Raw genomic sequence first — 27,042 nt, 5'->3', positions numbered from 1 at the left:
AGTACCCAAAGTCCCTTTCAAATTAGATTGTATAAGAAGCTGTCCAACATCTTTATAACTTTTGTGTTTCAAATCACAAGCCCTTTTATGCCTAAGTAGATTCCCTGTCCCGTGACTACTTTCAGCAATATATGTAGTCCCACATTTCTTGCATTTGCACAACATATTCCCCTTACTATCCGATTCTTTAAGTATTTCAAAGGATTTCCAAACACGAGAAGTAAGCTTACGTTTTCGTTTGACAGGTGGGTTACCAGACAGATTCGGTTTATGCATATTCCGATTAGAAATTGGTGGTGCACTACCAACTTCCTCTTCCATCTCATCTCCTATTTCGTCATTAGAAACATCGATTTCATCACCAGACAAGTTGATTGGTTCATCCATGATTACCTAACTGCAACAAAAAAAAAAAAAAACGAACACATAAGAGGAAAAGAAGATGAGAATCGATTGATATGTTGGAGGAATTAAACCGATAGTTGTTGCGACTTGCGACTCACAAGGAACGATTGATCGAACGCGTACGAGGAAAAGAAGATGAGAATCGAGTGCGTTCTTCTGTCTTTTGTCGTCACTGCTCACTGGTGTGCGGAAGCCGGAAGCTAGGAGTGTGCGGAAACTAGGAAAGAAAATTAGAAATCACGAATTAGGTCATCACGATTCACGTATTCACGTAATTAGCCAATTAGGACAAAAAATCTCTTTATTAGCCCAATAGTCCAATACCCTTTGAACACAATAACAGCCCAATATGTTATTTTAACCCAATACACACTATATATATATATATATATATATATATATATATATATATATATATATATATATAAACGGGTTATTTTCGTGTCATTTTCGAGTTGAAAATCTTAACCCTAACCTTACCCATTTAATAATCGTGTCGTGTCGTGTCAACCCGTTTAATTAAACGTGTCGAAATCTCTAACCCAAACCCATTTATTTCGTGTCGATTTCGGGTCGAGTTTCGGGTCGTGTCAATTTTTGCCACCTCTAGGGGCGAGCTTGGGGCACATAAGGGGGTTTAAATATGGTGCAAACCCCTGAAGTTAGGGTTTCTTCCAGAACGGTGGACTCGCCGAGTCCAGGATATGGACTCGTCGAGTCGCCAACTTAAACGTGCTCGATATCTCGCCCCTACTCGGCGAGTCAGGCATGCAACTCGCCGAGTTCCAGCTAAAAATTCAAAAATACTTAGATTAAAATACATACCAGGAACCAGGTGCTACATCAGCGGTCGGAGTTGCAGGATTTCGGAAGTTGCAAGGTGAGTCATCCTCACTATATCGACAGGGTCTACGGCACCAAGGCCGACCCTTTATCGGATGGAAATCCGGGTATTGTTTGTTACGCTATTGTCTTGCTAGATCTGCATCCTGGTATTTATGATGGTGTTATGTTAGTGACCTGGTTAAGGTCGGTACCCGGGATATAGGGTAATGTTATGCTAGTGACCGGTTAGGTCGGAATCCTGGTTAGGATGTTGATATGCTATGTGATTTGTTAGATTGCTTGTCTGGTTAGAGATTGGTTATGTGATTGATTGTTTTATGTGCTCATGGTTGTTTGACGGGGGTTGAGTTGAGGCGGGTCCTGCCTAGTGCTGTAGGCCAACATACCCAGGGCGGACCGGATATTCTGAAGGCCCAGCGAGCGGTCCGGATAAGCTGAAGGCCCCAAGAGGGCGGACCAGACGTGCCGAGGCTCGGAGAGTGGACCAGGCCGACTGAAGGCCCGGTGCGGGCGGACCAGTCATATTGTAGACTCAGAGAGTGGACCAGGTGGATTGAAGGCCCGGTACGGGCGGACCAATCACACTGTAGACTCGATGTACATGGCTAGACTCGGAGGGTGGACCAGGTGGACTGAAGGCCCGGTGCGGGCAGACCAGTCACACAGCAGACTCGATGTGAACGACTGTTCTATTTGTGATATGATATGAGTATGTTATGTTGGTTGGTATTTTGGGGGTAACTCACTAAGCTTTCGGGCTTACAGTTGTAGTGTTATGTTTCAGGTACTTCAGGAGATCGTGGCAAGGCAAAAGCGTGATCGTACCGCTCCTCATGTTTTATGATTTATGTGATATGGTTCTGGGGATGCTCTGATGTTTAAACTATTTTGAAAACGAAATGTATGAACTTATTGGTTTTAGATTGAAAGAAAATGTTTTAAATTTGGTTGCAATTTTTGTTCGTTACATATTAGTATTATATGTTAATTAGTAATATCATTTTAGTATGATTGTTGAGCACACTAGATCTTTCAGCTTCAAAGCTAACAATATCTTGGTACGTAAGTCGGGGTGTGTTACAAAATATATCATAGCCATAGCATTGGCTTGGTATGTTTGACGAGAACGTTGAAATTCATTAAGAATAGTGAAAAAGTCGGGGTGCGCCTATGGTCCCACATCGGCTAGAAAGGAGAACAAAACACTAGTTATAATGGATGTGGATATATTTCCGATCAAGACGTGTTATAAATCTATGAGTACTACATATCCAATGACAACCTGCGATTAAGTGTGCTCAAGCGAAATAAATTTTAAGGATGGATAACCACTTTGGGAAGTTTTCATGTTGGGTGACCCAAAGCAGAAAATGTTCTTCGTACTTTATATACGTGAGGTTTGGATCAATGCAACACTAATCATATTTTTGGTTGAATGAAGCAACAAGGAAGAAGAAAAAATATATCATGAAAAAAGAAATGTTTTAAAAATCTTCTCTAATAAATAAATGTTTTTTTTATCACATGTCAAACTTTCATTCGATTTGTCAAATTGCATTTTATGGTTATTTTGAATTAATTTATTTTCCACTTGTTATTTTATGGGTTTTTCTATTTTAATAAATTTCATATAATAATTTGATGTAATGATTACAATAACTATAGTAATAAATGAATATCAATTTCATTAATGGACTTACCTTCTTATTTCAAAATTTCAAATTAAAGTTCATTAGTTTATTTTGTTTATCTATTTAAATATAAAAGATAAAAAAAACCAATTTTAATAATTCATTATTTTTCTTATTTTTTTATAAATCAAAGTTGTTAAAGATTTTGACATTTATATTTATTTATTTTTCTTACACCTAGTATTCTTTATATTAGAGTTAATATCTGTTTGTTGGTTTTGAAGGCTTTGTGTAAAATAAAAATAGACTCATAAATATTTTTTCTATATAAAAGAAATTCATTTATAATTTGATAATTATTATAAATGTAAATAAACAAAAATTGTGAGAGATCTATCTCTAGTAAGTGAGTAATATGCCGTTAATCCGTCACTAAAGTAAAAAATATAGATGCCCATAAATTACATGGGTCATTAGGGTTGTACACTCTGCTCATGTCTAAGACGAACAACGATTAGGATGCTAGTGTGATACGAGAAAAAGAAACACCAATATATATATATATATATATATATATATATATATATATATATATATATATATATATATATATATATATATATATATATATATAGGGTTAGGTTCATTTGAGACCACCTATATTTTGTGAGACCGTGAGACGCATTTATTTTATTTTATTTTTTATTTTTTTTAATTAATTCAAGTTTCGAAAATAATATTTAAAAAAAGATTTTTTTGATTTTTCCATTTATTTTGCATTTTAAAATTATTTTTAAAATATGTATAGTGTAATATTCTGTTTAGAATATTTCACGTATTTTTCAAAAAAAATAGAATTTTTTTTATTTTTTTTATTTAATTTTAGTTAATTCAAGTTCCGAAAATAATATTTAAATTTTTTTTTTTAGATTTTTCGATTTATTTTGCATTTTAAAATTATTTTTTAGAATATGTCAGTGTAATATTCTATTTAGAATATTTCACGTATTTTTCAAAAAAAAAAACGGAATTTTTTTAATTTTTTTAATTTTTTTTTTTATTTTTTTTAATTTTTTTTAGTTAATTCAAGTTCCGAAAATAATATTTAAAAAAAGAATTTTTGGATTTTTCCATTTATTTTGTATTTTAAAATTATTTTTAAATTTGGTCTTACGGTCTCACAAAATTAGAATGGTCTCAAATGAACCTGCACCTATATATATATATATATATATATATATATATATAAAAGAAACATGGGACACTTAACGAAGGGAATCCTAATTTCATATCAATCGTCCACTGAAAATAAAACAAAATAGAATTTTAGAAATCATTGATGCACCAAATTGGAACACAGGGAGTAAATTCGCAACTCTTTACATATATAAGGAGTAAGGACTAACTTCTAATCTATTCTATTTACAAAGAACAATAATTTCATAAATTCGACTACATATTTTATTAACCAGTAAAAAAAATTCAAAAATAATCTATGTGGTTTTCAAAAAATGGCACGTTCATGATATATTTTGAAAGTGTTACAACGACGGCCCTTGTGGTTTTAAAATCAAACACGATTAGTCCTTTTAGGTAATTCTATTAAAAATAATGATTAAATCTTAATGAAAATACCTACTTACCCATCTTTATTTCTTTTTTTCTTTTAATAAGGTCCACACTTAATTAAAGTGTAAGTAGTATGGATAGGTCTATTCGCTAGACATGTTTGTCGACGCTCCAGCGAGCTAGCGAGTCGACAAGCCAACACTGACTGACTGCCTCGCTTGGCAACATTGTCTGATAGTTGTAACACCGTAAATTTTCAAACACAAATTTTCATTTTAAAAACACACAAAACTCATATATTATATTTCATAAAACCACAAGTGTCTCAAATGTCAACATAAATCCACCAATAAAAGTCAAATCCCAGAATCCTCAACATAGTCTCGAACAGGTGTATACAATCACGACGTCGCCTTTCCGCAGTCCTAAGAAGTACCTGAAACACATATCACACCACACGGTAAACACGAAGCTTAGTGAGTTCCCCAAAATACCACATACACAAATAATAAGCCTCTCATGGCTATAACTCGGCATGGACCCTCCGGTCTCATGCGTCTCGGTGTGGACCCTCCCGTCATGTGTCTCAGTGAGGAACCTCCGGTCTCACAGCTCGGTTTGGACCCTCCGATCCTCTCTCAATGGAAACCCTCCGGTCCTACAACTCGGTTTGGACCCTCCGGTCCTGTCTCAGTGGAAACCCTCCGGTCCCACAACTCGGTTTGGACCCTCCGATCCTATCTCAATAAAACACAAAATATAGCATATATATCACATAGCCAAAATGCATAATATCACGTAACTCAAATAAGCACATAAGACCCTCCGGTCACACATAGATAACACTCATGGTAAGTATAGTGAAAAGACTCACCTCGTAAGAAGTCGGATAACCTCAAATTCAAATCACTGGACTAGCCTCCGCCTAACACATAAGATAATTATCTCTAATTAATAACGGCTCTCAAAGAAGCTAGATTAACCCTTCTACGGACTCAAAGAAAGATAAAAGACCATTTTACCCTTCCATGCCTTAATAGTCCACAAATTGACCAAACCCTAAAAGTTAACTAAAAGTCAACGGCAGCGCGTACGTCACACGTACTAGACCTCTGCGATGGGCGTACTCCATCGCCATCCATGCATCGGGGATTCTCGACCCTACGTTGCGCGTACTGGGATTACGCTCAGTGTACGTCCCAATTTTTCTCTTCCTACTCATTTGGTCTTAATTCGTTAAGACCTTAGCTCAAATCTCAGATCTGGACTCCCTAAAGGCTCACACTCCATAAAGTCTGTGACTTTAAGCCTTTGCATGGCTGATAAAGTCACAAACACCAAAAATCTCACTCTCTATTCTCAAGATTGCTCATATCTCATGCATGGGTTATTTTAAATGTCCAAGTCTTGATTTTTATGACTTTACACCACTAAAAACACTCAAAGGAACTGATAATAAACTATGGAGCTCAATATCTCATAAAACAACCAACTTTGGGACCAAAAACCTAAAATGAACTAAAATGATGCACAAATCAAAAAGGTGAGTCTAAAGCCTTGAGCTTTATACCTCTAACCACAGATAAGATCAGATCTAAAGCCTATACTCCCTCTCTTTCTTCCTCAAAGCTCCTTCTTCACTCCAAAGAAACCATAAGAACACTTAATGGCTCACAAATGGACACACAAGATCAAGGGACGAGAAATTAAGGTATGAGAGGGTTGATGTATGGGAATGGTGGCCAGAAATGAGGCCATCATATCCTTTAAATAGGGACACACCCTAAATAAGGGTTTTCTATAACACCCCGTTTATTTAATAAATAAATAAATGATTATAGAATAGCCCTAAAATCAATAATTATATAGCAAGGTGTTGGTTTTTGGGAGCCAAAAACCAACAGGTGGTTGGTTTCTCTTTTCGAGCAAAGGGCGTGATGGTGTGCGTGTTTTAGTTTATGGGTATGATTTGTTTGACCGGAAATCGCAAGAGCTGCCGCTGCCACCACCGTGAGGTGGTGGCTGCCGCCAAGGACCACCGCATGTGTGTGTTGGTATTAGTGTAGTGTGTGTGTTTATTTTAGGAATTCATTGTAAAAGTTGTAAGAGCCAAGAATAATAAAAGAAATTGAAAACCACCACCTTAGGGTGCCGCCTCCTGCCGCCACAGGCCGCCGTGTCGGGTGGCGGTGTGCTTTGCCTGGTTGTGTTGACTAGTTTGGGGTGCTAGAAACCCTAATGGGCCCAATGAAGCCTAATGGGTTTAATGAAAACCCTAATGGACTTAATGATACTCTAGTGGGCTTAATAGGCCCAATAAAGCCCTAATTGATCTAAAAGTCCAACAAGCTAATAAATGGGCTAGTATTTGGGTTAGAAACCCTAATTAGGGTTCGGAAAACCCTAATGCCAATAAAACCCTAATTTCAGAATAAATTGGGACACACACACACCCGGGAATTATTAATAACTAGAAACATGAATAATAACAATGGGCAAGGTTTAGCTAAGCGATATGAGACTTAATGAGTTAAGTCCTTATAGGATTAAGTTCTTAATGGGTTAAGTAGGAAACTTAACCCTAATCGTCGCGTTATGTGAAACCCTAATTTCACTTGGGCCTTAAGTTAGGCCTTTCTATTGGGCCTAGATGATTGGGATAATAATGGGTCATCCAAGAGCAAGCAATTGAACTAGAATAATTTAATGGGCCTAGAGTAAGGCCCATGTAAGGGGTTTGGGCCCAATTTGGAAAATTAGGCCACAGATGGGGCACAGTTTGGGCCTTAGTGATTATATGATGTTGGGCCTTAGAATAAGACCATGTATAGGCTTGGGCCCAATTTGGAAAATTGGGCCATATGTTGGGCTTTGATTCCTAATTGACTTTGGGCTATGGATTGGGCCTTAGGCTTAAATAAAGCCAAGCCTGGGGTAATGTAGTAATTATCCAAAGTATGTACTTATGTTATGTAGTGAGACCCAAGTATTAATTGGGAGATGTTTTGATATTGACAGATCGGGAATCTGTCATCTAGCAGCTGGGGTTGAGTCTGCAGGACTTCAGCAGTGTGGGATGGAGTCTGCGGGACTTCAGCAGTGCCAGGTGAGTCTTCTCACTATACCTTACCTGGAATGGTAACTAGGTGTGACCGGAAGTTCTTATGTGTATGAATGAGTTATGTGACTTATGTGATATGTGATCGGAAGGTCTTATATATTTGTATGAGCTATGTGACTTATGTGATATGTATATGCTGTATGATTTGGGATCGGAAGGTCGACGGGGATATCGCCGGAAGGCAATCAGAGTTATGGCTGAAAGGTGATCAGAGTTAAGGCCGGAAGGCAAGCCATGGTAGGGCCAGAAGGTCTACCAGAGTTGTGGGACCGGAGGGTCTCGCTGAGACACATTGACCGGAAGGTCTTACAGAGCTATAGCCTCTAGTGGCTAATATGTTTATGTGGTATTTTGGGGAACTCACTAAGCATGCATGCTTACTATGTTATGTGTTATGTGTTTTAGGTACATTGTTTCAAAGGAAAGGAGCCGGCTTGGTCGCAACGCATCACACTATGTTTTCCGCATACTGGATCCTTGGGATTACACTCTGATATGGTTTTATGATACTTTGTTTGATTACTGACACTTTGGTTTAACATGAGATATTATTATAAATGTTTTTATATTGATTGTTTTGTGTAATAGCTTATTTTTTAAAAAAAATGAAAATTTTGGCCTTGAATTTTGGGATGTTACAAGTTGGTATCAGAGCCTTGGTTTGAGGGATTCAGACATACTCTCGGGTGTGTCTGAACTCAAACTAAGGGCTTGGTATGGAAATTTTCAAAAGTAAAACCATTTTATAAAAAAGGAGTTTGAAAAGAAGCTGAAAAGAGAAAGGGACTTTGAGAAGAACAAAGTGTGTGATGCGTGCAATCAGCCGAGCTCAAGTAAGTTTTCCTAAGATACCCATACATGTTATGTTATGGTATGATATGATATGATTATGATAATTGCATGCTAGATTAGGGCCAAGGATCTAGGAAGGATGCCTTATATGCCTATTCTATGTGCTTGTGGATTTGCATGCTAGTACTGATCAGTCAGTAATAGGATAGCCTGTTTAGGTTATGCCTGATTGTATGAGCCTTTGAATTGCATGTACAAATTCCTGATTAGAGGATAAAAGGATTTGATTGCAATATGATGGTTAGATTTTCCATTGTCTGAATGTTGCTTTCTTTGTGCTTTGTGAGACTCTTAGTAATGTGAGCTAGCTATATTCATGAGGTAGCTAGTTGACATTACTGGGAATCTTTCAGCAGCTGAGGACTGGGTGAGTTTGGGAACTTAGGAAAGCCTAGGATATGTTTTAGTGGGTTAGTAGCGAGGCTTAGTGAGGCTTGGGTACCAGTTTGAGGAAGTGACTTAGAGGATTTGGGATGATTGCTGAGGAAAGTATAGATATGTGTGGAAGGTAGTATTGGGCCCGTACTACTGAAAGCACAGGATCCATACTCGAATCGGTGAGAGTCTTGGAGAATCTAAGAAGCTTATGGGAGGAGTTTGTGACCCGGTTTTGGGGCAGATGATGTTCCGGTTGTTGTAGCTTAGTCATTGGCAAGTGAGCTAGTGAGTGTGACAGGGCGTCAGGCCCTGAAGGATATGATTTCCAAGAGTTGCAGATGCGAGATCGATGTGGAGCACCCTAGGAAGAGAGGTTCATGCCAGGTGCGTATAGTAGAGGGTCCCGGGAAGAGATCCATGACTTTTGATCCTCATGTGAAAGGCCAGCAGGGTCGGAGTTAGTACTGCACGTACGGGAAAGTGCACAAGGGAGTTTGTCGCTCCAAGGGTTTAGGCTGCTACAGGTGAGGCAGGGTTGATCATGTCAACTGAAGGTGACCCGTATTCCTCCAGATGTTGCGGGTATGTCATCTTATACTGCTACCGGATGGATGTTGGGAATACGTACCACTTTGGAATTGTGAGTGAGTTTGGATAAGTCAGACCTCGGGTCGGTTTTCTATTAGTGTCTGGGTTATCAAGGATCATATATGCCATCATGCATGCCGAAAAGTCCTTGATGAGCCCACTAAGGGACGCATCTTGTGGAGTGGGTTCCGCGTGTACCATTATCATTCCGGTCAGGGATAGAGCGATATCCGGTCAGGATATCCGGTCAGGGATATCCGGTCAGGGATAGAGCGATAGTTCTTCAGTGGTGGCAGCGTTCAGTGTTTCTATCATGATCTAGGTATGGTCGATAGTTGTCTATGGAAGAACTGTGGAAGCTCAAGGCACTACCGTTCCTAGGGTATGACTGGTAGCATAAAGATGGTAGTGTCAGTCGCGGGTGTTAGATGCATAAGTGGTTGGTCATCGCATGTTCAAGAGAATTCTATTTTCGCATGGGCTGTGCTTGGTTAGAGTTTAGTGGTACTGCAAGATTGGAAATGAGAACGAGGATTCGTCATCCAGAGTGAAGATTGAGACCTTCAATTGACAACGTGTTAGATGGATCGAGGTGTCAGACTGAATCAGATGTCAAGAGTACTCATCAAGATTTCCGAGGATGTGAGATCTCAAGGTTTAATCAGTGATTAAACGCTAGCATTGGCAGGCACAAGTTGTCATCAGTGGGATATTAGAAAGCGAGAAGGGTTGGAAATCCTTTAATTCTTGCGTGCAGTGAAGACTTAGTCGAATCTAAGTGGGGGAGAGACTTTTTATAAAGTTCTCCAAATGTGAGTTCTGGTTGCGCGGGGTGCAATCTCTTGGGCACCTTGTCAACCAGAAGAGTATTCTAGTTGATCCGGCCAAGATAGAGGTCGTGATGCAGTGGGAGATTCCGAGGTCTCCATCTGAGATTCGGAGTTTCTTGGGTCTAGCAGGTTACTACCGAAGATCTACATGGGACTTCTCCGAGATTGCGGTTCCTTTGACCCGACTGACCAAGAAGTCGGTGGCCTTTCGCTGGGGGCCCGAGCAGCAGGCAGCCTTAGAGACTCTCAGATAGCGGTTGTGCGATACACTTATTCTCACCATGCCAGAGGGTGTAGATGATTTCATGGGTTACTGTGACGCTTTGATCATGGGCATGGGTGTGGTACTGATACAGTGGGGTCACGTGATAGCAGGTTTCCGGAACCATGTTAGAGTTCCGGTTAGGATTCAAGCTCAGTTGTGTGTTAGGTCGAGTGCGTATTTGGCCGGTATGGAAAGTGTTGTAAGACTACGGGGTTAGCCGTAGCATTCACTAGCAGTCAGATAGTATGGAAAGTGTTGTAAGACTACGGGGGTAGCCGTAGCATTCACTAGTGGCCAGTTAGCATGGGAAGTGTTGTAAGACTGCGGGTGTAGCTGTAGCATTCACTAGCGGTCAGATAGTGATAGAGTTTTGTGAGACTGCGGGTGTAGCCGCAGCATTCACTAGGTTAGTAGATAGTGTGAGTGCGTTGTTAGGACGCAGAAGGAACAGTAGTACCCACCAGTTCGGGTGTAGCAGTGAGGATATGGAAATCCACTTATTGGATTTCAGATTTACCCAAATGGATTAGATCTAGTTAAGTAAGTAATGAGACTGTAGGGACGTCACTACAGTTATGATATCAGAGAAGCAATGGATTGCTTCAGGACGTGTGAGATAAGGCTACCATTCGTCGGGTAGCAATCACTTTTAGTCTTGGATTTGATAATGATAGGATTCGATACATGGACCCGATCGGTTAGATCAGAAAGTAGTAGAGTCACACTAGCATGATAACTAGTGGCAACTAGTTCCAAAGGAGGATTTCGTTCAGAAGTCGTGTGAGGCGACTAAGTGGAAGTCCTTAGGCTCGGCAGTCGGGCCGGAACCCGATATTTCAGATGATTGGCGAGCGAATTGAGACCCAGGAGGTCTCGGTAGCTTGTGGGAAGCAGCCATGTGGCAACATACTACTTCAGGCAGTTCAGTGTTCGGGCAGTTTCAGCGTCTGGGCAGTATTAGTATTTGTGTTTGGGGTCGCAAGTTCGGATGGAATAACAGATTATTTGGGGTATGCCAAGTCACTCGCAGCGGAATTAGTTCATCTTTGGCCGAGTCTAAGTGTTATTGAAGGATAACTGGGCCTGCGACCCTGATTTATATTGGGAACCACGACTGATCAGGAGTTGAGTAGTCAGTTGTGAGATAAACGGGTTGGATTCAACGATAGTGATTCTGTATGAGTGGTCTGTCAGGGAATCAGACTATCTCAAGGCAGCAGATTTCAGACGAAGTGGATGTGATCTTATGGTGAGGAATTCGTTCACCTGCAGATTTTAGGGCTACACGAGGATCGGTCATGGCTACCCTGGGAAGGCTAGGGCGTGCCTAGGTTGGTGATCATGCTGCTAGAGTGGTTAGGTGAGTAAGGAATGATTTCGAGGACGAAATCTAATTTAAGTGGGGGAGAGTTGTAACACCCCGTTTATTTAATAAATAAATAAATAAATAAATGATTATATAATAGCCCTAAAATCAATAATTATATAGCAAGGTGTTGGTTTTTAGGAGCCAAAGGTTACAATTTTAGTAGTCAGCGGTTAAAAATATAAGTCCGGAATTGGCCGTGTAAATATTTATGAAGAGAGGGACCACTCGGTAAATTATTGAGACTTAAAATGGATAGATTATGGGAAGCAAGGGTTAAAATGGTAAATTTCGCACTTAATTTGTAAGGGTTTTAAGAGGCAAGGTTCAAATGGTAATTTATGGGTTCACTTTGAAAGAAGAGGGGTATGGAGGGGCTGTTATGGTCATTATGGCAAACTTAGTGAATGGAGGCGGGTATATAAGTGTAAGGGAACCCTAACCCTAAAAGAAAGTTACAACCGCCACCCTCTCTATCTCTATTTCCGGCCGCCGCTCCTCCTTCACCTTCTTTCCTCCGCCGCTTGCATCCTCGCTGCCAGACGCCACCCAACAATGCCTGCTGCCAATGACGATTGTGTGCCACTGGAGGTGTCGCTGAAGATCGGAGTAGAAGCCATGGATGCGGACGAGTGGTTTGTGAACGTTGGGAGAGTCGTGGTCGCTGTTTCGCTTCAGGGAGGACGACGATGGAGCATCATTCAGTCGGAAGCAGCAGGAGATAAGTCGTAGCCACCTACGCCGCCTCCTCCTCCTTATTTGTGAAGCCAAAGAAGCGGGACCATCGGTGGAGCCGCAAGATCAGTCGACAATGAGGCTGGGAGCCACTAATCGCCATTGTTATGTTGCTGTTGCCACCGCCGGAGGAGCTTGAGCGTAGCTGTCATCATCACGGAACCCCCCTTTGCTCGGTTCGTTGCTGCTGAACCGCTATCTCTATCCTGCCGACATGAAACCATCGTTGCCGCCGCCATACGCCATTATCAGGTGGTTGGTTTCTCTTTTCGAGCAAAGGGCGTGATGGTGTGCGTGTTTTCGTTTATGGGTATGATTTGTTTGACCGGAAATCGCAAGAGCCACCGCTGCCACCACCGTGAGGTGGTGGCTGCCGCCAAGGACCACCGCATGTGTGTGTTGGTATTAGTGTAGTGTGTGTGTGTTTATTTTAGGAATTCATTGTAAAAGTTGTAAGAGCCAAGAATAATAAAAGAAATTGAAAACCACCACCTTAGGGTGGTGGCTGCCGCCACCGGCCGTCGTGTCGGGTGGAGGTGTGCTTTGGTTGGTTGTGTTGACTAGTTTGGGGTGCTAGAAACCCTAATGGGCCCAATGAAGCCTAATGGGCTTAATGAAACCCTAATAGACTTAATGATATTCTAGTGGGCTTAATAGGCCCAATAAATCCCTAATTGATCTAAAAGTCCAACAAGCTAATAAATGGGCTAGTATTTGGGTTAGAAACCCTAATTAGGGTTCGGAAAACCCTAATGCCAATAAAACCCTAATTTCAGAATAAATTGGGACACACACACCCGAGAATTATTAATAACTCGAAATATGAATAATAATCATGGGCAAGGTTTAGCTAAGCGATATGGGACTTAATGAGTTAGGTCCTTAGAGGATTAAGTTCTTAATGGGTTAAGTAGGAAACTTAACCCTAATCGTCATGTTATGTGAAACCCTAATTTCACTTGGGCCTTAAGTTAGGCCTTTCTATTGGGCCTAGATGATTGGGATAATAATGGGTCATCCAAGAGCAAGCAATTGAATTAGAATACTTTAATGGGCCTAGAGTAAGGCTCATGTAAGGGGTTTGGGCCCAATTTGGAAAATTGGGCCACAGATGGGACACAATTTGGGCCTTAGTGATTATATGATGTTGGGCCTTAGAATAAGACCATTGATATGTGCATAATTAGTTAATTATTTAGCATACATTTTTATTCAATTTTAACTAATTATGTGAATAATATGGACAAAAGGTACTTAATACTGTTTAAATTTTGTTTTCAGTCCAAAAGACATGCTTGGGAGTGAAAGGGAACAAGGGGAAGCAATTAGAGACCAAAGAATGAAGATTGAGGGACAAAAGTTTTCCTACTCGGCGAGTACACGAGCCTACTCAGCGAGTTCATTAGAATATTCCAGAAGATAAGCCACGACTCCTGATTTAAGACGGATAACTACGAGCCTACTCGGCGAGTTGGGTCTGCTACTCGCCAAGTACACCCTGTTTTGAGATAGCTATAAAAAACCGAGCCTTCATCCGATGGGACTACTTTTTTGGCGTTTTTTGGAGATTCATCTGCGATTGAGAACCCTTGAAGGCGCTGAGGAACTCTAATCTTCAATCTCTTGAAGAATCAAAGCAACTAGGTTAATCATTCCACTTAGCTTTAGGAATTAAGAATGTTTAATCTAGTTAAACTTGTTTTTGTGTTTGTTTTTACTGCAACTATGAGCTAAATACGTTTTTGTTTCTGTTTGGGGAATACCAAGGAACTCCTATGGTTTAATTCTTAGCTTTTGAATGATTGTTTATTGGTAATTTATTAAATTAAGTTTGTTAAAGAACCTTATGCATTAATCACGACTATTTTCTGTTAATTGGAAGACAATTAAGCTGCATGAACATCTCTTAATTGTTAACCTCATATGTCTATGTGAACACTTAATCATATGCTTAGGAATAATGAATATAAAACTAAGATTAACAAGTTAATAGGTAGATTAATGTGTGAGCTTGTTTGAGAAACCAACAAACAAGAGGTTAATTGAACTACTAATTTGATTAACCATTACAAATCTTATTTAATCCAAATCATTGATCTAGGGAATTAATTAGTTTAAACACTTGATCACCGCTTGAATTAATTGATTGTCTAAGGGTTAGGAGTAATGAACATGAACCTAACCACTATAGTTGGTAGCCAATAGCAATTAATCTATCATAAATACAAAATAACCATAGGAGTGAATTGGTTGAACCTAAATAGAAACATCTTTATCAAATTTGGTGAATTAGTTGTTTGCTTTAGTTACTTAGTTCATTAAGTGTTTTTATGGTGTGTTTAAGTTTCTAGTCTTGCAAAACTAGAGAAAAAACCTTTTTACTTTCATTATTTGCTTAGTTAAAATTAGCTATTAGTTTAATTTTCCCGTTCCTTGAGATCGACACCCTATTTACCCAGCTATACCACTAAAAGATAAGTTCACTGCCTTTGTGTGCTAAATTTATCAATAAAAAGTAGCAATAAAACAAGTGCATTTTACACACATCAAGTTTTTGGCGCCGTTGCCGGTGAACGGTTCTGAATAATTAATCTAATCCCTAATTTTTTCGATCCTTTGTGTGAGTTTACTTGCATAAAGTTAATTTATTGCAATTTTGTAGTTAGTAATTAGGTTTTAGCATTTGTTTTAGTTTTAATATTTAGTTTAGAATCTCCCTAAAATTACACTGATACTCGTCGAGTGCAGTCGCACCTACTCGGCGAGTACAAGTGTATTTGGGAGATTAATTTTCGATTTTTTTCAGGACATTTTTTTTGTTCTTTTTACGTTTTTATCTTGTTTATTTCATGACTTTCATGACCAGAGGATCAAACACCCCGCTGGTACCCCCGTTTGAAGATCCCGAATCCGCATTGAAAAGGAACAAAGGAAAGGACGTGGAGAGCTCGAGTACACCAAAGAAGTCACCTTTGTCCAATTTAAAGATTGTTTTTGGGAAAAAGAAGAGCAGCAAGTCAGGAGCATCCATCGCTTCTTTAGTAATCGACGAACCGGTTAAGGAAGATATTGAGTACAAGACCGAGGAAGAAGAGGAGCCTACATACGAGCACGAATCCGATTCCGAGGAAGAGTTAGCTATCACAATGGCTAACATTGATGAAATCCCCATGGGAGAATGGAAGAAGAGGATGCGCGACGACACTGGCATGGGACTTGTGCAACCCGTAATTCCTGCGACTGCTACTTTCGAGCTAAAGGGTCATATCCTAGCTTTACTTAAAGAAATACCTTTTTTATGGAAAAGACCACGAAGATGCCTACAAGCATTTGGATGAAGTCAATGATGTAGTTGATTACTTCAATGTTCCAAATGTGCCTCGCGAGACTCAGCTACTTCGCATGCTTCCGGTTACATTCAAAGGTGCTGCAAAAGACCGACTCAAGTCACTTCCCCCCAGATCAGTCACCACATGGGCCAAGATGAAAGAAGAATTCATTGATCATTTTTGCCCACCTTACAAGATAGCCAAGTTGAAGAAGACCATTGCTAACTTTGAACAACAAGCTGGAGAGTCGCTATATGAAGCTTGGGAGAGGTACAAGAGTTTACTAAGAAACTGCCCATACCATGACCTAAACAGCCAGCAAGAAGTCTCCATCTTCTATGATGGAGTCAATGTCACAACTAGGCAGTTACTTGACTTGCAAGGCCCGCTCACGAAGAAGCCGCCCCCGGTAATCAAGGAATTGATTGAAGAATTCTCTAAACACTCTAGAGAATACCACAACCCTAGAAATGATGTTACTAGGGGAGCCGCATATGCAGCTACTGAAGACTTATCCGCGGTCATGGCTATGCTAAAAACCATGGATAGGAGGATGGATAAAATGGATCAAACGATCCATGCTATTCGGGTGGGTTGTGAAAACTGCAATAGGCCTCACCTGACTAGAGACTGCGATTTAGATGAGAATGGCAACAAGAAGGTGCAAGTTTGTTACTCAAGTGGAGACCGATATGATGAAGACGGGCGCAAACAAAAGAAAGAGTGGATCCCTTATGAAGAGTACAAGAAGGCCAAGGAGGAAAGGTTTAGGCAAAAAGGGAGAGGTTTCTACCAAAAGGAGGAGCCGGTACAAGAGAGAAAGCCAAGCTTGGAAGAAATGCTCACTAAATTTGTAGCTGCTTCAGAAAAAAGACATAGTGATCATGATGCTGCAATTCAAGAAACAAGGACCATGCTATGGAACCAGCAAGCATCTATCCACAATATAGAAACGCAGCTTGGGCAACTTGCTCAACAAATCAACCAAAGGTCACCGGGCGAACTTCCTAGCAAAACTGAAAATAACCCACGAGGCGCGTACATAAACATAGTCACAACAAGAAGTGGGAAGATAATCACTCCCCTGTCACCTATTCAGACTGAGGCATTCAAGGAATCACAGAAGGAGGAGGCAGAAAAGCAAGCAGAAGAGCAAAACTTACAATCTGACAGCCCTACTCGCCGAGTACCACGTATGGACTCGGCGAGTACACTACCAAATCTGAACAAACAGATCCCTGAAAAGCCATATCAACCTCCAATGCCATACCCAGCCTGAGCTAAGAAAGAGAAGCAGGAAGAGGAGTACCAGAAGTTTCTAGATCATATCAAGACTCTTCAAATTAACATACCCTTCATTGAAGCTGTCATGCAAATGCCTAAATATGCAAAGTCCCTTAAGGAACTTCTCACTAATAGAAGGAATATGGAAGAAGTGAAGAAGGTAGTCCTCAATGAAAACTGCTCAGCTGCTATGCTAAATAAGCTACCAAAGAAGAAGGGTGACCCGGGGAGTTTGACTTTACCTTGCCAATTTGGCAACTTGGCTGCTATTCATGCCTTAGCCGATTCGGGAGCAAGTGTGAATCTAATGCCATATTCATTCTTTAAGAAGCTGGATCTCCCGAAACCAAGGCCAATTCGCATGGCCATTCACTTGGCAAACAAAACAGTCACCTTCCCAAGAGGCATATGCGAAGACTTACTAGTCAAGGTGGACAAATTCGTCTTTCCCGCTGATTTTATCATTCTAGACATGGAGGCGGATCCACAAGTTCCAATCATCCTTGGAAGGCCCTTCCTCAACACGACAAGTGCTATAGTAGACATGAGGGACTCGAAGCTCACCTTGCGGGTAAGAGAAGATTCAGTCACATTTGGGGTAGACCAAGCTATGAAGTATGCAAGGAACAGTGACGACACGACATTCTCAATTGATATGCTTGACAAATTATTGGAGGAATGCATAAGTGAAGATTCCAGCAAGTTCACAACTGATGATGAAGAATTTGATCCAGAAAAAGACTTACTAGAAATTGAAAGGCTGCTGGAAGAAGCTGATTATGAAGAATTGGTGAAGCAAACTGACAGCCCTACTCGCCGAGTAGGACCGATCTGAAAAGGAAGAGCTCGTGCAAGTATTGAAGATGCGGAAGCGGGCCATAGCATGGAGCATCACCGACATCAAGGGAATAAGCCCATCCTATTGCTCCCACAAGATCAATCTGGAAGAAGGAGCAAAGCCGGTTGTACAGCACCAAAGAAGGTTAAACCCAAATATGCAAGAAGTATTCAAGAAGGAAAAGGTCAAACTCTTAGATGCAAGAATTATCTATTCCATTTCCGACAGTCCGTGGGTGAGTCCGGTTCAAGTGGTGCCCAAGAAAGGAGGGATGGCGGTCATAACCAACGAAAAGAATGAGCTAATTCCGACACGAACGGTAACCGGTTGGAGAGTGTGAATCGATTATCAAAAGCTAAACGATGCCACTCGTAAAGACCATTTTCCCCTACTTTTTATTGATCAAATGTTAGAAAGACTATCAGGCCATAGTTACTATTGCTTTCTAGACGGATTCTCGGGTTATTTCCAAATACCCATAGACCCAATGGACCAAGAAAAGACCACATTTACTTGCCCAAGTGGGACTTTTGCTTATAGACGCATGCCCTTTGGGCTATGCAATGCACCCGCGACTTTTCAAAGGTGTATGACAGCCATATTCCATGACATGGTGGAAAAATTCATGGAAGTTTTTATGGACGACTTTTCCGTTTTTGGATCTTCTTTCCATGATTGTCTCAAAAATCTTGACTTAATGCTTGCTAGGTGTGAAAAAACCGACTTGGTCCTCAATTGGGAGAAATGTCACTTTATGGTCAAGGAGGGTATAGTTTTGGGCCACAAGGTTTCCAAAATGGGAATTGAAGTGGATCGGGCAAAGATTGACACCATTGCCAAATTACCTCCACCAACTAATGTGAAAGGCATTAGAAGTTTTCTAGGACACGCGGGTTTTTACCGGCGTTTCATAAAAGATTTTTCCAAAATAACTAGACCTCTAACACAATTGTTATTAAAAGAAGCACCATTTAATTTTACTAAAGAGTGTTTAGAGGCATTTGAATTTTTAAAGGAAAAATTAACTAATGCCCCGATCATTGTTGCACAAAATTGGACTTTACCCTTTGAGATTATGTGTGATGCTAGTGACTATGCATTAGGAGTTGTCCTTGGTCAAAGGGTTGATAAGCACTTTCGACCCTTATATTATGCTAGCAAGACTCTAAACCCAGCCCAAGAAAATTACACCACCACTGAAAAAGAATTATTAGTTGTGGTGTATGCCTTTGACAAATTCCGCCCTTACTTGGTTTTATCCAAAACTACTGTTTTTACTGACCACTCGGCTATCAAGTATTTGTTTGCCAAACAGGATGCCAAGCCAAGACTGATACGATGGGTGCTACTTCTTCAAGAGTTTGACATAGATATACGAGACAAGAAGGGAATGGAGAATGTAGCAGCTGACTACTTGTCAAGGCTTGAAAACCTGTAATTTCAAGAAGATAGAGTTGGCGATAATTTTCCGAACGAGTATATTATGGTGGCCGTGGGAGAAGAACCATGGTTTGCAAATATAGCTAACTACTTAGCTAGCAGTTACATCCCAAAATATCTCACAAGTCAACAAAAGAAGAAATTCTTTTCCGAGATAAAATATTACTTTTGGGATGAACCATATCTTTTCTGAAGCTGCGCGGATGGGATCATACGAAGATGCGTGTTCGGGAATGAAAGTCGGAAGATATTAGAGCATTGTCATAGTGGGCCCACAGGTGGACATCATGGAGCACACTACACTGCAAAGAAGATCTTTGACATTGGGTTCTATTGGCCCACAATTTTTAAAGATGTAGCCCAATTTGTCAAAGAATGTGATGCTTGTCAAAGAGTGGGAAACATTTCATCTCGAAATGAAATGCCACAACATAGTATCCAAGTGTGCGAGGTGTTTGATGTGTGGGGAATCGACTTCATGGGACCATTTCCCATGTCTAAAGGAAACAAATACATATTAGTGGCGGTGGATTATGTATCCAAATGGGCGGAGGCACAAGCGTTACCAACAAATGACGGTCGGGTGGTGGTGCGGTTTTTAAAGAAGTTATTTTCACGATTTGGAGTCCCGAAAGCTCTTATAGGTGACCGAGGCACACATTTTGCCAATGACCAATTGGAGAAGGTGTTAAAGAAATATGGGGTAACCCATAAGTTTTCTACATCCTACCATCCACAAACTAGTGGACAAACCGAAGTGACAAATCGAGCTTTAAAGCGAATCTTAGAGAAATCAGTGGGGAGCAATCGCAAGGAATGGTCGGATAAGCTAGATGATGCACTTTGGGCCTTTCGTACAGCTTTCAAAACACCTATTGGTACTACACCATATAGGTTAGTTTATGGAAAACAATGCCATTTACCGGTGGAGATAGAGCATAAGGCATTTTGGGCCTTAAAGATGTGTAACTTCAACATGAAGGAACTCAAGAGCAACCGGTTGATGCAAATGAATGCTCTTGAGGAGATGAGGAATGATGCATACTCTAGCTCATTGATCTATAAAGAAAAGACCAAGAGGTGGCATGACGAAAGGATCAAAGAAAATAAAGAATTTCATGAAGGCCAAAAAGTGTTGCTTTTTAATTCACGACTAAAGCTTTTCTCGGGAAAACTCAAGTCAAGATGGGATGGTCCTTTTCTGGTGAAGACGGTGTTTCCACATGGTGCTATAGAGCTATTGTCAAGAGATGGCACACCTTTCAAGGTCAATGGTCATAGGGTCAAAAGTATGAAGAAGGAGTCCCCCGGAATGAAGGAATGGAAGAGTTTCTGCTGCTGGAAGGGATTGCAACCACGTAGAAAGGGAGGAGTCCAGCTAATGACTCCCTAAAAAGAAGCGCTTCTCGGGAGGCAACCCTAGTTTCAAGTTTGCATTTCCTTTCCTTTACTTTATTTTCATTTTTTACTTCGTCTTCTTTTAAAGAACATAATTGCTTGAGGACAAGCCATGCCTAGAGTGTGGGGTGGATGGCTAAAAAAATGAGAAAATACATTAATTTTTCAAAACATTCACAATTGTTTTCAATCTGCAAGGATTACTCGCCGAGTAGGCACGTATACTCGGCGAGTACCTGCCCGAGTAACCCAATAAAATGCGTAACTGCATTTATACTCGGCGAGTAGCCAATTTACACGGATGAGATATAAATCTGTAAAAAGAGGGTTTTCACCCATTTAACCCCTATACTCGCTGTGTACAGCGTGTCCTCAAACAGCCCTGCGATTTTTTGCGATTTCTTCCAATCTCTTCAATTTTCCACTTAATATTCATCTTTCAAAGAAAAAGGTAACATCTTTACACTTAAAACTCATCAAAGGTTCAATCTTTATCATAAATTTGCCCCTATTTTGCTTAATTTCAGATTTGGGGGTTTCCTCAAATTCTTGGGTTTTAATTTAGCCATGAATTAGGTAATGTTAGGAGGAATTTCTTTCGGATTTATGGTTAGATAACTCATTATAACAAACCCCTGTGAAGAATTTGGAGTTTTGGACAGCCTATACATGACCGGAACCAAATAGTTCTCGATGTTCATCCTACTCGCCGAGTAGGTCGTGTACTCGGCGAGTAGAGGACTATTCAGACCTAATTTATTCGATTTTAATTACTGGGTACTGTTTGTTTGTGTTCTTTTGATGTTTTTATGCAGGTATCATGGCCAGAAGGGGACAGTCTTCTCGTGGGGGGAGCCAAAGTGATATCCCATGGCTTTCATTTCAACAAATCACTTCCAAATCATCACAAGAGAGGGCCAAAAACAGATTAGAGGCGCTCAAACAGAAGGAAATCCATTTGCCCAACACGGTTGACTGGGACTGGTTGGGAAAAGTGGTTTTGGAGGAGGAGATCACACCATACTTGGTAAAGGAGTGCAATTTGGGGTATACCACCATCACATGTGATGGTTAGTTACAATTATTCAAGATACAAGAGCCTGTATATGCCGAGTTGTGTTGGGAATTTTTCGCTACCGTCTCATTTCGTGGTGGTAGTGAGTATTACAACCCCAACACAATTTCTTTTTCTTTGGGCGGGGAGCTGCGACAATGCAGCATTGCTGAGTTTTCTTGGAGGCTGGGGATTTATGACCAGAGCACAATGATGTCTGAAGACTTTGAAGCTTTTCTGGAGAACTGCCATAAGGAACTTCCCGAGGCAGTGGTTTCCTCTATATGGTGGAACACGATTGCCAACCGGGTGTATATTCCTTCCACCGCTCAGGAGGGCCACATTCGCTTACCGATCCATCGCCTTATTCACCGCTTCGTGGCTAGCACCATCAACATGCGGAAGGATTGGGACAAGGTCCTAACCCTTGATATCTTCTATATATGGAGTATTATTACTCCCAACGCTTTTTGCAATCTCCCCTATTCCATTGCCAAATTCCTTGCTGAAGGGGCGATTAAGGAAAAAGTCAACTCCAAAATCAATGGAGGCATGTTTGTTACTAGGCTGGCCAAGTCGTTTGGAGTTCTAGATTTGCAACAAGCTAGGGCACTCACGGTTATCCACCCTCCACCATTCAACACTGCACTATATAGGAGGGCACGAATAGTTGAGAAGTTTGGTGATTCATTCTCCATTCCACATGAAGACGAGCCGGCAATCCCCGAGGAGTCGGGAAGGCGGGTACGAAAACGTAGCGAGCGGGTACAAGAAGACCCATCGGTTATTCCGGTGGAAGAGTACAACGATGGATGGAACCAAGTGGAGTACCGGCGCTACTTGGACGATATTGGACGAGGGGTGAATTATAGTAATCAATCTTTTGAGTACCTCTTCCAACAGATGAACATTGCCCCAAGACCCGGACCCGGCTATCCATACATTATGAGTTGGGACGAGAGAATGAGGAGAAGAAATGGAGAAGGAGGAAGTGGCGTAGGAGGAGTCGAGATGGAAGAAGAAGACTAAAGACTTTATTTATGTTTTTTTGATGTTATGTTGTGACAACCCGATATTTCGAGGCAATATGATGGAACGCAAGTCAAATTTAGGTCAAAATTGAACTTTCCTAAAATCTTATTTGGGTTAAATAAAGTAGTAGAAATCTTATCAAGGTTTTCATACCTATAAAGAACCCTAAAATCTGAGTTATAACGAAGAAGTTATGACCAACCGAAGATTCTCGGCAAAATCGGCAATACTGATAGACATAAAATGCGAAGTTTCAATACAATAGTTTTTATCCTTAGGTATCTAAATAAAAGTTTTAGATATCATTAAACCGTAAACGTGCATAAAAAGAACATCCAAATCTGACTTCGTATGAGGAAGTTGTGATTATTCTAAGTTACAGATATAACAGTAGACAGCTAAAAACTCGAAATAGAGATCGAGAGACTTTTAGCCGACATGATCTAAATGAGAATCGAAGGGCTCAACAATAATAGCGCAACGGTAAAAAGTCTGACGAAAACGGACGTCTGATGAAGAAGTTATGGAACTTTAACGGACTTTTCCTGTCCCGACCTATTATAATATAATATTAAAAATAAAGTCAAGATTTGCCGACGGAGTCTAAACGAAAGTCGTAGATCGTAGTCTCACCTACACGTGGATATAAAGAACGTCGAAAACGGAGTTCGTATGAGGAAGATATGAATTTTTGAAGTTTACTAATTAATTAAAATATAAATTTAATTAAAACCCGGTATTATTCGAAGAAGGAGTCATCGGTCCGATCCCTCGTACGCCCCGCGTACCCTCGTACGCCCAACGTACTCGGATGCTAGGCTTCGGTTCGTCCACGTCGCTCTGATGGTTCGACCGAGGATGCGGTCATCCATGACGTCTCGTACGCCCTGCGTACAAGCGTACGCCCCGCGTACGCGAGGCTTCCAGACCCTATAAAAGGGATGCGAGGGTGCCGGCAATATTTGCTAATTTCCTTCCTTTCTCGCTTTGAAGCTCTGCGTTTCAACCCTCGGAGCCATCCCAAAGTCCCGGTTTTCATATCCAAGTATGGAATGAAGTTTTACGCTCCCGAGATTCCCAAGATTCCCGAGAATCTCGAGAGATCTGCTTTCTCAAGTAGAAGTTCTGCTTGGTTTTCGTCACGCTTTCTTCAATCAATCAAGTGAGTTCATACCCCTATAATCCACACTTTTAAATGTTTTATAAATGTTTTTATATGCTTTTAGGGGGGGGGGGGGGGAATACAAGTAAAACACACGATAATTATCGTATGTTATATAAAGTTTCATTATACACTTTTTATCAACGGAATCACATGTGATTTATAACTATTACAAGGAAACTTTCGTATGCAAAATGTATCATGATAACATCATATCTTTTGAAATGAAAAGTGTTGTTATTTACGTATAAATCAAACACATTGCTTATACTGTATGTATATGTGTCCATCTTAGGCACTACAAAAATTATATCTTTCATAACAAGTGAGCATTTCACTAGGGATTACTATACAAACGTGTTTACATGTTGAAACACTTTTAGAAACTGTCTTACAAACTGTAGGTTTCCTTTTTGAGTCTGTTATATTTGTGATTCAAACAAAGGTTTTCTCACACTTAAATTGTCTTGTCAAACGGTCTTTCTAACCGATTTATAAACTGACATCAAGTCATAAATTCTTATTTACTAAACTTTTCAAAAGTTTTACAAAACTTCTTTTATGCTATTATATTATAAATTGCATGCCTCTATATGTATAGTTATATAAGAAATATTTAAAATACTTAGGAAGGCTATCCACCCTGTTTCCTTTTCCTCGATTTGGATGTGGTCTGGTGGGATATCGGGTACTCTTCCGAAGGTCGTTTAAATATTAGTCATATATCATGTGTACATATATAGTCATAAATGTTCCATCAGTTACTTCAGTTCCGATACTCTTGGGTAACAAGGGTGTATAAACCTACTTGGACACTCATCAATTACGTTCTAGTAAACTATTATAGGAATAGTTTAGGGTATACAAAACATTATCCCTATTACAAGAAATTACACCAGATTCAGTTCATTCATGAGTCTAGACTACATGCTATATGAAGGGATACTCTTACAAAGATTCCGCTTACATGAATACGTTTACATAGATGCACTTAGATGAGTACATTTACATAGATCATATATGATGAGTTACTACTACATATGATATGTGTAGATACTGTTATATAGATCACCTTCTTATCTTTACCTTGTGATACAATCACATAATCGACGAGATGAATTGGACTTTATATCCTAGTACCAAAGGATACTTTGAGGGACTAACCATTCCTGTAGCCACTGTTAGCTACAGAGGATAAATGACACGTCTACGGATGTCTACGGTTGATACCATTACAGGTATACTTAAGGGACTAACTATTCCTAAACCAACTGTTAGCAACAGAGGTAAATGGACATCTACGGATGTCTACGGTTGATCTGTTTACGGCGAGTTTCCACGCCGTGTGTATCATTACTTAAGGGACTAACTATTCCTAAACCAACTGTTAGCAACAGAGGTAAATGGACATCTACGGATGTCTACGGTTGATCTGTTTACGGAGAGTTTCCACGCTGTGTGTATCATTACTTAAGGGACTAACTATTCCTAAACCCAGCTGTTAGCAACAGAGGTAAATGCACATCTATGGATGTCTACGGTTGATCTGTTTACAGTGAGTTTCCACGCCGTGTGTATCTTAGTACCAAAGGATACAACATAAGCTATTATATTATTACTTTTATAGTTTTATAAAAATAGTTAAATAGGGAAAAACCGTCACATTTTCAAGTGATGCGTACTTTCAAAACAGTCAGGTCTTAGTAAAAGACTACTTTCAAAACATTCGGGTCTTGGTAGAAGACTACTTTTATACTGGTAGGAAATATGGGATTTTCTAGAGTTTTCATACTTATACTAAATGTTTCATCAATCATTCACCAGTCTTTCATAACAACTAATCAAAGCAATGACATTAAATACTTATGAACTCACCAGCTTAATTGTTGACCTACACTTTCAAAATAACTTGTATTCTCAGGTTACAAATAGACAGGTGCCGATGCAAGGTTTAGAGAAGACGGAGCAGTCAAGACTCGTCTTTTATTTTGATCCGTTATCATGTTGTCTTGTACGATGAAAGAAAACAATTGTAACTAAAATTATACTATTAATGAAATGGATGATGTTGTTGCTTGTTTACTACTTTACATTTGTTGTGATGCATACATGACGTCCTCCGCCCCAGAACGTTTCCGCCGTTCTCGGTTTTGGGGTGTGACATATGTTTTGAACAAATGTTAAAACTTGGATGATTTTTATTTTTGTTGGGATGGTTATTACTTTCACTTTTACTTGTTTTTTTTCTGGGATGGAAGATTAGGAAGCATACTAAATTGTTGAGGGTCAAATAAGGAATGAGAGATGTTCAAGAAAAGTACAAAATTTTGTCCCTAGGATTGAGTCCGTTAGAGTCGAGAGTAATGGATCAGTTTTGGCATTACAGCGCCTACTCGCCGAGTGCACAAATTCTACTCGGTGAGTACCTGAGATATTACACGATATAGTTCCAAGTCAAGAGATACTCGCCGAGTACACGTCACTACTCGCCGAGTAGACTGACAATTTTCGATTTCCAGAGCTGTTTTAAGCAATTTCACTGCGGCATTTATCCACTTTTTGTGAAGAATTGTTACTGGGGATTTTCTAAGAAGCTTGTACCGTGAAATTTTCGAGCTGTCAACCACACGAGACGCATGACACCCAAGACATGGATGAGCTGTTCCCATGGCTGAAGTCAAGTGAAGATGGAGCTGAAGAAAAGAGTATCAACCTATCGACTGCTACCCCAGAGGAGTTTGTTCCAATTCTCTCTATATTTGCATTTTTATTTTTTGCATAATATGCAATGAGGGCATTGCATAAAATAAGTGTGGGGTAGGGGGTTGGTCACATATTAAAAAATTTAGAATCTTAATTTAGGCTAATTTTTTAATAAAAAAATTGTTGCATACCAAAAATATTACTTAGGGACTTAAT

At 40.1% G+C, this 27,042-nt stretch overlaps 1 protein-coding gene and 1 non-coding gene across 2 annotated transcripts; one reads left to right on the top strand and one right to left on the bottom strand.

Moving 5' to 3' along the window:
* Nucleotides 1–16,117: 16,117 nt before the first annotated feature.
* On the bottom strand, nt 16,118–16,224 carry LOC145060840 (small nucleolar RNA R71). The gene has a single exon (XR_013687022.1). It is a non-coding gene; the product is annotated as a small nucleolar RNA R71 (small nucleolar RNA).
* A 1,117-nt stretch (nt 16,225–17,341) lies between these two features.
* Nucleotides 17,342–18,034, top strand: LOC145059603 (uncharacterized). The gene has a single exon (XM_079007428.1). The coding sequence runs from the start codon at nt 17,342–17,344 to the stop codon at nt 18,032–18,034; it is 693 nt and encodes a 230-aa protein (XP_078863554.1).
* Nucleotides 18,035–27,042: the final 9,008 nt, after the last annotated feature.

The sequence above is a fragment of the Lactuca serriola genome, chromosome 6, assembly GCF_051521515.1.
Source record: "Lactuca serriola cultivar US96UC23 chromosome 6, Lser_US96UC23_V15, whole genome shotgun sequence".
NCBI classification, from domain to species: Eukaryota; Viridiplantae; Streptophyta; class Magnoliopsida; order Asterales; family Asteraceae; genus Lactuca; species Lactuca serriola.
The sequence above is the reverse complement of the archived record's forward strand: the minus strand, read 5'-3'. Positions and strand labels throughout refer to the sequence as shown.